The 14838-nt window shown below is 41.3% G+C and overlaps 1 protein-coding gene across 7 annotated transcripts in view; it reads left to right on the forward strand.

Annotated features, from left to right (window-relative positions):
- The window catches only part of PKHD1 (PKHD1 ciliary IPT domain containing fibrocystin/polyductin), a 482558-nt gene that overhangs the window by 212223 nt on the left and 255497 nt on the right, over positions 1-14838 (forward strand). For 6 of the 7 annotated variants that reach the window (XR_010748128.1, XM_066359212.1, XM_066359215.1 and 3 more), the window contains 3 exons: positions 4693-4805; positions 7079-7184; positions 12893-13027. Coding sequence is in view for 6 of the 7 variants with exons in the window: in XM_066359212.1 (XP_066215309.1) it covers positions 4693-4805; positions 7079-7184; positions 12893-13027 (354 nt within the window). In the remaining variant the exon portion in view is untranslated. The remainder of the gene's footprint in view (positions 1-4692; positions 4806-7078; positions 7185-12892; positions 13028-14838) is intronic. The other variant, XM_066359217.1, reaches the window with a different exon arrangement.

The raw sequence follows: 14838 nt of genomic DNA on the forward strand, positions 1-14838 counted from the left end.
TTTATCTCATTCATTTTACTTAGCATAATACACTCTAGGTACCATCTATGCTGTCACAAATATTAAGATTTCATTCTTTTTTTATTTATTTCCATTGTATATGTGTGCCATAACATTTTTATCCACTTGTCTATTGATGATGGGCACTTGAGTTGCTTTCATATCCTGGCTATTGTAAATAATATTGCAGTGATTATAGGGGTACATGTATTATTTTGAGTTACTCTTTTGTGTTTCTTCAGATGTATACCCAGAAGTGGAATTGCTGGGTCTTAAGGCAGTTTTGTTTTAAATTTCGGAGGCCCCTCCATACTGTTTTCCGCAGTGGCTGCACCAGTCTGCATCCCCACCTACAGGGAGCACTGCTATCTATGCACACCAGGTGGTCACCCAGGTTTAGAGAGTGACCTTTAATAATACCTGAAGTCCTTTCATTTAGGAATGAAAGTCAATAAAATACTAATCTGGAATGATTGAAACTATGGACAGAATGAGCCAACTCAGAATTGGCTCAACTTTAGGAAATAGGACAGAATTACTCAACTTTAGGAAAAATAGAGAACAGCTACCAATAAAAGGGTAGGATTGGAGTATCCACTCTCAAACCTTTTCTCGGAATGTGGGAAAACTTGAGTTGGAGGAAAGGCTGTGAGGAAGAGCTTTGTGCTTGAGTCGTTCAGAACTTCCTCTTTCAATTCTAGCCTTTTCCCGTGTCCCTCTCACCATGTCCATATATTAAATAACAATTTAAATATTATTAAATAACAGCTAAATACCATTTATTAAATAACAATGGTATAAAATAACAATTGTAGACACTCATTCTATTCTTCTCCCAACTTTCCAATGTCAATAGCCATTTCTCATTAAAATTATGTCTAGGCCTGGATAAGCTTCAATCTCTATAATGCTCGAGTTTCAGAACTGCTGTCTTCATTAAACATACTCTTCAAAATGTCATGTCTTTTCCTGCCTGCTCCTGAGAGTCGGTCCATATCCCCACCATATGTTGCTCTGCACTTTGACCTGAGCATGTTTTTTGTGTTTGTTTGTTTGTTTTCCCCTAGTTGATGAGGGTGAGAGATTTTATATTGTTGGATTTTGGGTGTGAAGAGAGCAACTACTTAGTTAAATCCGAGATGAGAATGCTCCCTGATTTGGAGGAAACCTGTATTTATGTAGCAATATCAAATACTACCACTGCCTCGGTCTTGTCCACCAGGCTACCTGGTTCCTGAAGGGCTAGCTCACTTTTTTCTATTACTGTAGAGACGCACACCTCAAAGAACGACTCACTTGGGCAGTAGTATCTCTGAAATTTGTCTGGCTTGAATATCCAGGATACATTGACTTCTGTAAAGAATGCTGCTCATTGTAGTTTGTCTGTTATCAGGGAGGGCATAGCAAACTCTCTCGTTCTGTCCTTGACCTTGAAACATGACTGTATTGCACCCTACTGTTTCCATTTCTTCACTTGCCCCCTACTGTTTGGCATCCCAGTGCTGGTTCTTGCCTTCGTTTTTCTGTTCTAGATTACAATCTCTGATACTTCCAGGCTTGGATTCAAATAGGCAATTACTCTGTGACATCGGGAAAGTTACTTAGTATCTCAAAGTGTCAACTTCTCTGTCTATGAAACTATAATAATAGTACGTAACTTAGAATTGTGAAAATAAATAAGACTCTGACATCTGGTACCTGGACTATGGTAGCTTTCCTATAAATTTTTACTGTGAATATTATTCTTCTACTTGGTCATAACTTAAGAAGATAAAAAAGATAAATACTTCTCAGAAAAATAAAAAAATTAACATAAAACATAACTTGCACCGAGTTGGGCCGTCTTTCCGCTGAGGACCTGGTAACAGAGGCCCAGCCTGGTTTTCAGCAGTGGCTCCCATTTGCGCCAGGTTCTGAAGCAGCTCGTGGCCTGCTTGCCGGGGAATGAATTCTTCCCAGTGTCTCTCTCCTCCTGGATCCTCTTCCAGGATTCTTCACGACTAGGCAGTACAATGTTAATGTCTGAGTCACCTCTAGAGAAGTAGTTCTCAAAAAGGGCAAAAGATCACCTGCTTTAGACCCTCCCGTGGATCCTAAGACTGCAGAATTCTGTCCCCTAGCCCTCCACTCCCCCGATGCCACTAAATCAGACTAGCTGGCGATGGACCTAGAAGTCTGTATTTTATACACCCCATGCTAGGGTTGCCAGACACCGTGCAGCATACTTACTTGGCTAAATTTAAATTGTAGGTATAAAATGAATAATATTTAGTATAAATAGATCACATACAATATTTGAAACATACTAAAAAGGGGATTAGTTTTCTTTTTTTTTTTCTTTTATTTCTTTTTCTTTTTTTGTATTTTTCTGAAGCTGGAAATGGGGAGAGACAGTCAGACAGACTCCCGCATGCGCCCGACTGGGATCCACCCGGCACGCCCACCAGGGGCGACACTCTGCCCATCCGGGGCGTCACTCTGTCGCGACCAGAGCCACTCTAGCACCTGGGGCAGAGGCCAAGGAGCCATCCCCAGCGCCTGAGCCATCTTTGCTCCAGTGGAGCCTCGGCTACGAGAGGGGAAGAGAGAGACAGAGAGGAAGGAGGGGGGGCGGGGTGGAGAAGCAGATGGGTGCCTCTCCTGTGTGCCCTGGCCGGGAATCGAACCCAGGACTCCTGCACGCCAGGCCGACGCTCTACCACTGAGCCAACCGGCCAGGGCCTAGTTTTCTTTTTTTAATCTGAGAGTTAGATTTGGCTGGGTACCTAGGATTTTTTTTTGCTAAACCTGGCAGCCTTACCTGGAGTGCACGCTAAACTTTAAGGAACAGTTTTAGGAAGACAGAAGCAACCATGGCACTAAAGTCTTGCTCTTTAAAAATAGTATTTAATGCCTCTTTGGTCTGGTCAGTGTCGCTCCCCGTCTCCTCGGGCCCTCATGCCAGTGCTCAGGACGAGCTGTCCCGGTCCCGCAGTGCATACTCCCGGGAGGCTGCGTGCTCACAGAGAGGATGCTCTGATGTTCTCATTCTCACACTCCCCGGCCCTGTAAAACCTCAGGGGGTCGGGGATGACCCATGCAAAAGCCCTCGGGACTCCCTTTGTCCCCGAAGCACAAGGCCTAGGCCTGAGGTAGCTGAGGGACCTGTTCCTGGACTTCTATTCTCTAGGCAGACGGAGGCATCTCGGCCTTGGACCAGCCTCGCAGGCTGGAGGAGGACAGACGCACACAGAGAGGAGTCCAGCAGCTTGATCTACTGGCCTTGCATTCCTCCCACTGACAAGGCAGAGCAGCTAGCATGTGTCATTTCCTTCGCTGCCTGGAGTTCAGAGGTTGCAAAGTCAAATAAATGCCTGCAGGTTCTAGGCCGGCATCTTAAAGAAGTGAAGCAGGAAGGGTGGGGACTATGGCAAAATCACACCTAATCTCAGAAAGCAGGCCCTTTTAACCTCCAGTTAATCCATGGCTCTTCCATAGATATTTGGACTCAGTATCTCTAAAAGTCAGAAAGTCTGAATTTTTATTTCAACTCTCCTGATTTTAAAATGATGCACACAAACTTAAAATTTTGTAAACAGTGGGTAGACCAAGCAAAATGCTTCTGTGTACAATATTAGCTTTTAGGAAGTTAGTTTTCAAAGCTGTCTTAAGTGTATTTCACCATGATAAATATAGGCATTTTATTGAATTTATAAAGACTATCTCATTGTGTTCAGTTTGAATGGAATTAAAGTCCAAAACTCATGTGGTCTAACGGAGAATTTAGGTTTATATAAAGATATAGAAGATATTAAATATTTAGATAGTCAATCCTATAAAGAAATGTTAAAGTGATTTAAATGACCCAATCAGAACAAAAACATATTGAGGATATTTGAGTTGTGTTTGAACTCAGCCCCTGAATCTCAGAACTAAGACATTGGCTAGTCATGCAATTACTAGCTCTCAGAGAATAGCCAAATCACTGATCTGTTCCAAGCATTGGAGGAAACACTTTATGTAGATTAGGCTATAAGGCAGGGGTCCCCAAACTTTTTACACAGGGGGCCAGTTCACTGTCCCTCAGACCGTTGGAGGGCCGGACTATAAAAAGACTATGAACAAATCCCTATGCACACTGCACATATCTTATTTTAAAGTAAAAAAACAAAATGGGAACAAATACAATATTTAAAATAAAGAACAAGTAAATTTAAATCAACAAACTGACCAGTATTTCAATGGGAACTATGCTCCTCTCACTGACCACCAATAAAAGAGGTGCCCCTTCTGGAAGTGTGGCGGGGGCCGAATAAATGGCCTCAGGGAGCCGCATGTGGCCCGCAGGCCGTAGTTTGGGGACCCCTGCTATAAGGCATGCCTTTGCCACGACGTATGCTTGTATATACCAACGAGCTGGGCTTGGACAATACAAATAAACTTTGCAGTGAACATTTACAAGGACACTTTAACCCAAGAGGCCAGTCCCTGAGGTGGGCAAATCACAGTCTAGCTGAGCTTCCTGGAAGATGAGGAATGAGAGCATTTCTGATTCCTGGGGCAGCATGGGAGATGTACGAGTAAAAGTACTTATACCTCAACAGGAAGTGAATGAAAAAGCAGCTGAGCTGAGCACGTGTGGAAGAGTCTTTCTTTCCAGTAACCTTATTGTATGTGTGATAACTGTTATTTAATAATCTCTAATTTCTCTAGGGAAACAGGGTATGTGCTGCTGGTTTGGGCTACTTTTTTCATCTTGTGACCAACCAAACATCACAAGCTCCACTTCTGTCCTTCACGGGGAATCTCGCACATTCTTGTACAAGGTAACTTGGGAAGATTAATGTATATTTTGGGTCTAAGGCTGATGGTCCCCCCTCCCCCTTTTTTTATACAACACTCACAGAGAGGGTATCACTTGACATCCCTCTGAGATTTGATGATGCGCCTGTGTAACTATTTTGGATCATGAAAGTTTGTTGGTGAAGGGAAGGGGAAGGGGGAGGGAAGGCACTGGAGAGGGAAGGGGAAGGGGGAGGGAAGGCACTGGAGAGGGAAGGGGAAGGGGGAGGGAAGGCACTGGAGAGGGAAGGGGAAGGGGGAGGGAAGGCACTGGAGAGGGAAGGGAAAGGGGGAGGGAAGGCACTGGAGAGGGAAGGGAAAGGGGGAGGGAAGGCACTGGAGAGGGAAGGGAAGGGGGAGGGAAGGCACTGGAGAGGGAAGGGGAAGGGGGAGGGAAGGCACTGGAGAGGGAAGGGGAAGGGGGAGGGAAGGCACTGGAGAGGGAAGGGGAAGGGGGAGGGAAGGCACTGGAGAGGGAAGGGGAAGGGGGAGGGAAGGCACTGGAGAGGGAAGGGGAAGGGGGAGGGAAGGCACTGGAGAGGGAAGGGGAAGGGGGAGGGAAGGGGAAGGGGGAGGGAAGGCACTGGAGAGGGAAGGGGAAGGGGGAGGGAAGGGGAAGGGGGAGGGAAGGCACTGGAGAGGGAAGGGGAAGGGGGAGGGAAGGCACTGGAGAGGGAAGGGGAAGGGGGAGGGAAGGCACTGGAGAGGGAAGGGAAAGGGGGAGGGAAGGCACTGGAGAGGGAAGGGGAAGGGGGAGGGAAGGCACTGGAGAGGGCACCCTTTTAGCCAGGGGAGAATTCAGTGGAGAGAACAATTAAACTTCCAAGGGGACAGAAGCATTGGTGATACAGAACGTTTGGGAGGCAGGGGCGCCAGGGCTCAGGGACTGCGTGGGAGGATGTGCCTTGGAGAAGAGCCTCTTCACGTGTTCCTTGCCCATCATGAGATGAGCAGGGACTGCTCAGTAAGTAGAGGGTTATGTCCTCTGCTGAGATCGAGGGCATGGGAAAGCTAGATGGCAGAGGGAATTTGAGAAGCATGGGAAAGCTAGGGACTTCAGTCAGTCAGGCCTGATTCAACTCCTGATTTTACTTTTACTGGGTGGCTTATTTATTTATTTTAGAGTCAGAGCCCTTATTTGTAAAAAGGGAACATATCGACATTGGAAGTTGGATGTGATAATCAGAGCTTATGGCCCTGGCCGGTTGGCTCAGTGGTAGAGCATTGGCATGGCGTGTGGAAGTCCCGGGTTCGATTCCCGGCCAGGGCACACAGGAGAAGCACCCACCTGCTTCTCCACCCTCCTCCCTCTCCTTCCTCTCTGTCTCTCTCTTCCCCTCCCACAGCCAAGGCTCCAATGGAGCAAAGTTGGCCCGGCGCTGAGGATGGTTCTGTGGCCTCCGCCTCAGGCGCTAGAATAGCTCTGGTTGCAGCAGAGCAACGCCTCAGATGGACAGAGCATTGCGTCCTAGTGGGCATGCTGGATGGATCTTGGTCGGGCACATGTAGGAGTCTGTCTGACTCTCTCCTCACTTCTCACTTTGGAAAAATACAAAAAAAAAAAAAGAGAGAGATTATAATAAAGAAAATTAGAGTTTACGTAATGTACCCTAGAGAACACCTGGAATATCATAGGAACTCAGTAATCGAGAAATAATGATGAAAACAATAGAGCAGGAATGCTCCTATAGTGGAAATTGATACAGGTTAAGAACAATTGTTAAGCCACATTGAAGGGCCAGCTGAGGCTGGGATGTCCACGTGCCGTGGAAGCAGCACTGTGATTATCCAGTGTTTCTGCAGCAGCTCTCAGCAGTCCTGGGTGTGGGGAAGGAGGTGTCCAGAACCCTAGAATAAGAAGGCATTTCGGGGAGAACGACAATTACAGAGATGACAGATATTAGTGTCCACGTCCCCTGCAAGGCGGTGAGCCTAGAAGGAGACTGGTAGAGTGTTCGGGTCCTGTCCTGAGGGGCTTAGACAAGGTGTCCGGACTCTTCAGAAGGGAGGAACGTAGAGAGGGGCTGCTGGGAGAGCACGGATCACGGTGGTCTGCCTCTGTTTGAGACCCAGGAACGGTTCACGGAGGGTAGCGGTGAAGCGAGGCCGAGGGCTGGGCAATGACAGCCAGAGAGAAAGTCCACGGTCTCATCTCCATTGACCTTTAGTCAGCACTTTTAATTTAGTATTTTCCAGTAAGAAAAAAGAGGAGGTTTGAAACAGAAATGGACTAAATTCCACTCTTTTCACTTTCCAGATATGGTCTCTTTGTGTACCCTAAATTTCAGCCACCTTGGGATAATGTCACAGGCCCCACCCTGTTCCAAAACTTCACAGTTTGGGGAAGTGCAGGTGGTGTGCAGGTAAAGTTTCTTTAGTGTTATTTTTTTTTTTAATTAAAATTGTTTTCTCATGGTGATTTATTGTATGTCACTATTTGAAGGGAGATGATTTACTGCTGGGAGGCACTGTAGTATCATCATAGTTTTAAGTAGCCAGCAGCATCATAGGTGTGTGTGGAATAGCTGTTGAATGAACAAATCCTTAGTTACTAAGTCAGGGTTAATTGACTCTCTTTACAGTGGCTTTTAAGCAGTTGTAACAGGGAACAACAGAATTATAGAGATTTACAACCAGGAAGGATCACAGAAGTCATCCATTTCTCCCATGCCATGCCTATTTAGAGATAGAAATGGAAGCTCAGATAGCAAAGAAATGTGCTAAAGCTCACATAGGTAGAGGCCCAACCAGGTACAGAATCCAGACTCCAAACATCGTGCCTTTGACATCCTAATAACCTGACTAATACGTGCTTCAGTCATAAGAGAAAGTGCTGTTCATCGTCGGAGCACACAAATTCCAGCTCAAGATGCTCTTCTTACCTTTATCAACAGGTCAGATTTTCTTCTGTTTTGTTCAGAAAGGAGAAAAGCTCATGTCCAATCATTTACTTTTCATTATCACAATGATTTCTTTCAGGGAAGCTTAACATGTGCACTGTTAACAGCAACATATAAAAATTATCCAAGGTCACTATTTGGTGCTACACCGAGAAAATGACATACGCTTGGTCTCTGCTGCTTAGAAATCTGGAGTCTAAGATACATGATAGACAGAGAAATATGTTTACAAGGCATTCAGGGAACAGAATAAAGACATTAAATCAAGTCATAATAAGAAAGTTAGACATTGATTTTATATATCTAAAAGAGGAAGAAAATTTTTGATGGGAAAAATCCCCAAAACATAATTAGGATAGCTACTGGAAGATTGCCAATTATATTTACTATTTTGTTGTCATTTAATTTTGTAACATACTTTGTTTCCCATGAGCACTGTAAATGGAGGGGTGAGGATCTAGTAGAAACATCTGTGGAGTGCCTGCTTATGCAGAGAAACAATCACACCTTCCAGAGGCTTGTATTCTCTCTCCATACTCTTGAATAACCTTGTTCTAGATGAAAGAACAAAATCAAACAAAAATATTAAAAGATGATTGTTAGGTCAGTTTTCTTAAGTTCTGCAACTGAAAGTGCTAAATTCCTGAAAAAAAAATCTTTAAAGATTGAACTCTTGTGCACTTGAAGTCCAAATAATGAGAATGCTTAGGAAAGTGAAGGAGTAACATGATAGCAGAGAATTTAAGAAGTAACTTCCCTCAAAACAATCTGAAAAAAAAATGGAGTAAGAGGTCTTTCACTTCCTTGTTTCAAAGCATACTATAAGGCAATTGTAACCAAGATAGTGTGGTATGAACACAAAGATAGAAATAGAGATCAATGGGATATAATTGAGACCAGAAATAAGCTCATACATCGATGGTCAACTGATTTTTAACAAGGATGCCAAGTCCATTCAATGGAAATAGTCTTTCCAACAAATGGTATAGAGAGACACATGCAAAGGAATGAAATTGGATTCTTATCTCATACTATTTACAAAAATTAACTTTAAATGCTTTAAAAATCTATATGTTAGAACAAAAGTTATAAAACTGTTATGAGAAACAAAGGGATAAATCTTTATAATCTTGAATTAAGCAAAGGATCTGTGGATAGGTCACCAAAAGAACAAGCAACAAAAGAAAAATAGGTAAGTTTAACTTTATCAAAATTAATTTGAATGTTTCAAAAGAACCTGTCAAGAAGAGAAAACAGCCTGCAGAATGGAAGACAGTATCTGCAAGTCACATTGGAAAAGGGCTTATTCATAGAACATACAGAGAACTCTTACATCAACAATGAGAAGATAAATAACCCAATTAAAAAATGAGCAAAGAATCTGAACAGACATTCCTTCAAAGAAGACTCACAAATGACCAATAAGTATATGAAAATATGTTCAACATAGGTATTAGAGAGGAGCAAATCAAAACCACAGTGAGATATGATGACTTCATACCGCCTAGGATGGCTAGAATCAAAATGATCATAAGTGTTGGCAAAAATGTAGGGAAATTGGAGCCCTCATAAACTGCTTGTGGGAATTTAAAATGATCTAGATGCTTTGGAAAAGAGTCTGACAGTTCCTCAGATGATTAAACATAAAGATACCATATGATCCATCAATTTTACTCCGAGGTATAGGTCAAAGAGAAATAAAACCGTACATACTCACAGAGATATATACATAAATATTTAGAGCAGAATTATTTATAATAACCAACAGGTGGAAAGAATTCAAATAAATGGATAAATACAGTGTGATACATCAAGACAATGGAATATTATTCAGCCATACAGCTGAGTACTCTGCTGCAACATGGATGAATCTTGAAAATATTTTGCAAGTAGAAGAAGCCAGTCACAAAAGCCATGTACTATATCATTCCATTTATATGAAAGACCAGAGTAGGGAAATCTATAGACAGAAAAAGATGAATGATTGCTTAGTATTAAATGATAGGGCGTTTTCTTCTTGCAGTGAAATGTTCTCAATGGAATGTGGTGAAGGTTGCATGTATCTGTGACTATACTACAACTTTTCAATTAAAGAGGTGAATTGTATAATGTGCATATCTTTTTTTTTTTTATAAATTTTTATTAATTTTAATGGGGTGACATCAATAAATCAGGTACATATGTTCAAAGAAAACATCTCCAGGTTATCTTGTCATTCAATTATGTTGCATACCCATTACCCAAAGTCAAATTGTCCTCTGTCACCTTCTATCTAGTTTTCTTTGTGCCCCTCCCCCTCCCCTTCCCCTCTCCCTTTCTCTCCTCCCCCCCAACCACCACACTCTTGTCCATGTCTCTTAATCTCGTTTTTATGTCCCACCTATGTATGGAATCATGCAGTTCTTAGTTTTTTTCTGATTTACTTATTTCACTCCATATAATGTTATCAAGAATAGAAAGTCCAGAAATAAAACCACATATATATGGTCAAATAATTTTCGATAAAGGGGCCAACAACACACAATGGAGAAAAGAAAGCCTCTTCAACAAATGGTGCTGGGAAAACTGGAAAGCCACATGCAAAAGAATAAAACTCGACTACAGTTTGTCCCCTTGTACTAAAATTAATTCAAAATGGATCAAAGACCTAAATATAAGACCTGAAACAATAACATAGAAGAAAACATAGGTACTAAACTCATGGACCTTGGTTTTAAAGAGCATTTTATGAATTTGACTCCAAAGGCAAGAGAAGTGAAGGCAAAGACAAATGAATGGGACTACATCAGACTAAAAAGTTTTTGCTCAGCAAGAGAAACTGACAACAAAATAAACAGACAGTCAACTAAATGGGAAATGATATTTTCAAACAACAGCTCAGATAAGAGCCTAATATCCAAAATATACAAAGAACTCATAAAACTCAACCACAAACAAACAATCTGATAATGTGCATATTTTAATAAAACTGTTTGTTTTTTTAAACTACCTCTTTCATATGTAGCCATGTAGACTTTCAAATATTTCCTATTCTTATCTGTGTGACCTTAGGCAAATCCCCTGTTTCTATTACATTCATAAAATGGAAATAGTAATAGTACCTAAGTTTGTTCTGCAAGTTAAATAAGTGCCTGAGTGTAAATTGCTCGGTAAAGTGCCTGGGTCTTTGTAGGTGTATAATAATAGCTATTCTTTTTTCCATTGTTAGTAAACAGGATTGGGTGGTGATAGAGTGTTGTTGATGATAATGTCTCTGAAAACCGAAACATTTTCAGAAGTGCCTTCTGCACCATAAAAAGAACACTGTGTTTAAATTTTGTAAACTTTGATTATTAGATATATCTGACTGTATTCTGGTCAAGAGAAGTAAGTGTCATGTATATAGATACTTAAACAGAATATTCCAGTAGGGAAAATATCTACTGTGAGTAATATTGATAGCTAAGATTTTGTACCTTTTCTCATTTAATCATCTTAACTTTTGGGGGAGCATCATTATTATCCTCCTTCTATAGATAAGAAAACTCTCTGGGCTAGGGATAAAATACTTGTGCATTTCACTCAGCTAAGAATTGCTGGATTCCAACTTGGGCAATCTGACCCATCCTTATGTAGGTTATCAAAGTTGACAGAAATACTCTTTTCTCACTCTGTCTCATAAATGCAGTGATTCTTTTAGAAAAGGGGGAGAGAGATGAGAACATATTCTGCAAGCTGTATTTATACTACAAGTAGGGGCTTTCTGTTATTTTGTGTCGGTTTCCTTTATTGGGTTCTCCAGTAAATTGTAGGTGTTCGTTGCTTTTTAATATTTGCCAGAGCTTGAGATGCCAGTAATTGGGTAACAGTTGTGTCAAGATCATACCTCTTTGTTTAAATAAACCTTTGTATCTTCAAAAACCTATCATTTTATAAAAGCTGTTGGTGCATACAAAATAAGAAATTCATGCTATTTAATTTTTGAAAGTTCAAGCACAAACACTGATTGACAGGTGGAAACATGATACTGGGGTAAATCAAGGCTACCTTAATTATTGGCCTTAATTATTAGCAGACTTCCACTTTAAAATATGAAGACAACCATGAATAAGGAATGGCTGTGTTAGGTTAATTGTTAGTCCTGAGCTCCACCCTAGTTTTAGAAATGGTTGTACTGAGGGTGAAGGAGAAATTAGATGTTTTTTCCAAGATCACCTAGCTAGTTAATACCAGTGCTAGGTAAAAAGGAAGGGTTTGTCCCCAAACCAGTGCGATTCTCTAAACTCTATTAAGCTAATTTTGTTAATGCTTGATTCCTGTTTGGGCCTGCTGTCACAGATATGTGTTCACATAATGTATTTTGAGACTGTAGTCATGATCAATTACTTATTTTACATTTGCAATTTTCTGACAATATTAGTTAATATGTACTACACTGAGGAAAATAGTAAGTACTGGAGTTCTTTTTCTTTCTTTCTTTCTTTTTTATATTCAGTGAAAGGAGGGGAGGTAGGTGTCCCAACCAGGAGTCATCCCACAAGCCTACTAGGGGGTGATGCTCTTCCCATCTGGGGTGTTGCTCCATTGCTCAGCAACCGAGCTCTTCTTAGCATCTGAGGCAGAGGCCATGGAGCCATCCTCAGTGCCCAGGGCCAACTTGCTCCAATGGAGCCATGACTACAGGAGAGGAAGAGAGAGAGAGAAAGAGTGAGAGAGAGAAGAGAGAGGGGGAGGGTGGAGAAGCAGATGGGGGCTTCTCCTGGGTGCCCTGACTGGGAATTGAACCCAGGATATCTGCTTGCTGGGCCAATGCTCTACCATTGAGCCAACTGGCCAGGGCAGTATGGAGTTCTTGAATGCTATGTTCTTCTCCATTAATTTTTTGCGATTTGAAAATAGCAAGTTTATTTTAGATGTGTGAAGAATTCACATTTACCTTTTTAATGTATCAATTATTATGAGGAGAAATACAAAGTACAGAGGAGATGTTACTAAGGGGGACTAGTTAGTGCTGATCTCATGACATTTTGGGGATGTTTGTACAGATGTTGATGGACAAAAGCTGCTTACATATGGTATAGCATGTTTATTTATACTTAATCAATAATTGAAGAAGTTACAGGAAGCCTGTAAGAGAAGCCAAGCCTCAGACCTGTTCCATAACATATGCTGTGTTTTCTTTTTATATATAGATTTTTAGAACTAGTAATCTTCACCTGAAAAACTTCCAAGTTTATTTATGCAGAGATTTTGGAATTGACATCTTGGAAAGTGATGCAAATACTTTAGTTACTGACAGCTTATTACTTGGTCATTTTGGCCATAAGGTAAGTACCTTCGTGTGGTGGTTTTAGGCTGCCCATCAGAACAGAATCATGTGTGCTAGGCTCCCTAGTGATCCAAAATAAGTAATTTTAATAGCATTCTTCACTGAATGTTGCATTTAATTGGTAAAAGTTAGAGGAGATTTTTACTTGTAAGAGTGGTGATATTTATAATAAAATTCAAGTATACCCTATAACTCAGTGTTATATGTCAATAGAAATCATAAAAATCATGAGTAGCTTGCAGAATTCTTTTTTTTTTTTCAGAATTCTTATTTTGTTACAATTTAGCATTATTATCCATACCAATTCATTAATACACCTAATAATTTTAGGTTAGTTTACTCTAACCTCACAGTAATTATAGAGAAGCATGATTCCATATTGTCTCTCTGCACTGTGGTATGCCAAGTTTCAACATCAATATTTTGTGCATAGGGCAGGGGTCCCCAAACTTTTTACACAGGGGGCCAGTTCACTGTCCCCGGACTATAAAAAAAAACTATGAACAAATTCCTATGCACACTGCACATATCTTATTTTAAAGTAAAAAAACAAAACAGAACAAATACAATATTTAAAATAAAGAACAAGTAAATTTAAATCAACAAACTGACCAATATTTCAATGGGAACTATGCTCCTCTCACTGACCACCAATGAAAGAGGTACCCTTCCAGAAGTGCGGTGGGGGCCGGATAAATGGCCTCAGGGGGCCACATGTGGCCCGTGGGCCATAGTTTGGGGACCCCTGGCATAGGGTCTTTGTGTAAGGTGCCCCCCCAAGAAAGGTAATATAAATATACATTGTTTGCTATACTATGATTTTTTAATGTAATTCCATTAAGTGTGCTGTTAAAGAACAAAATTAAGCCAAGTAAATTTGAAGATCTTATTGGCTTTATTAAGTGATTTGTGAATTGGGAAGCTTCCCATCCAAAGCCCTGAGGCAGAGGTGGATTAAGGTCGGTTGAGGCTCCGGGCACAAAAGAAAATATTGGGCCCCTTAAAATTGGTGTCATTAGAAAAAAGTGTGAAGTTGAGTTTTGCGGGGCCCTTCAGAAGTCTGGGCCCAGGGCTTCTGGTGTGCCCTACGTTAAATCTGCCTCTGCCTGAGGGGTTGTACAAGCAGAAGGCTTTTATAGGCAAAAGGATGTGGCAGGAGAGTTCTTAGCAAAAGAAAGGATTATTTTTAGACCAGATCACCTTTGGAAGGGGGGATAGGGAACAAAAGACAGGGGACTTAGCATGCAGGTTTTCCCTTCCTAGGGTTAATCAGAAAATTCCAGACTGATTGGTGTAATGATCCCTTCCTGGGAGAGAATGAAACTGCACTCAAGTTAGTTACAGAGTTTTGGTTTGGTGACTTGGCTAAGCAAAAGTGACTCCATTTTGGCCTGTTGTTCTTTTTAACAGTGGGTTTCTACACGATGAACAGCAGACTATATAGATAACTTCTCTGGAGCACAAGGCCAGGTGACCAGAATGCAGATGAGGCGAAGAGGACCTCCCAGAGGAGAAGTACCTCTTCTCCTCCAGGGATGCCCATGGGTGCCCTTGGTCTCAGTAGGCTTCAGACCTAGAAAGGGTCCCTCAGTTCTTGTTTCTGAAAGAGGTACATATATGCTACTAAAATATTGTTGTAGTAATCACAGACGGGAAAGAACTGTGGTATTGCTGAGGACCAAGGAACGAGCATTCTCTGTAGTTTGTTCCTGAGTGCTTTGGCCTATTGAAATTTAAATGATAATTATGGACATTTATATTTCTATTGGAGGTTATTTCATAGCTTTAGATATAAATATTAAGATGAAT

Source organism: Saccopteryx leptura, chromosome 1 (assembly GCF_036850995.1).
Source record: "Saccopteryx leptura isolate mSacLep1 chromosome 1, mSacLep1_pri_phased_curated, whole genome shotgun sequence".
NCBI lineage: Eukaryota > Metazoa > Chordata > Mammalia > Chiroptera > Emballonuridae > Saccopteryx > Saccopteryx leptura.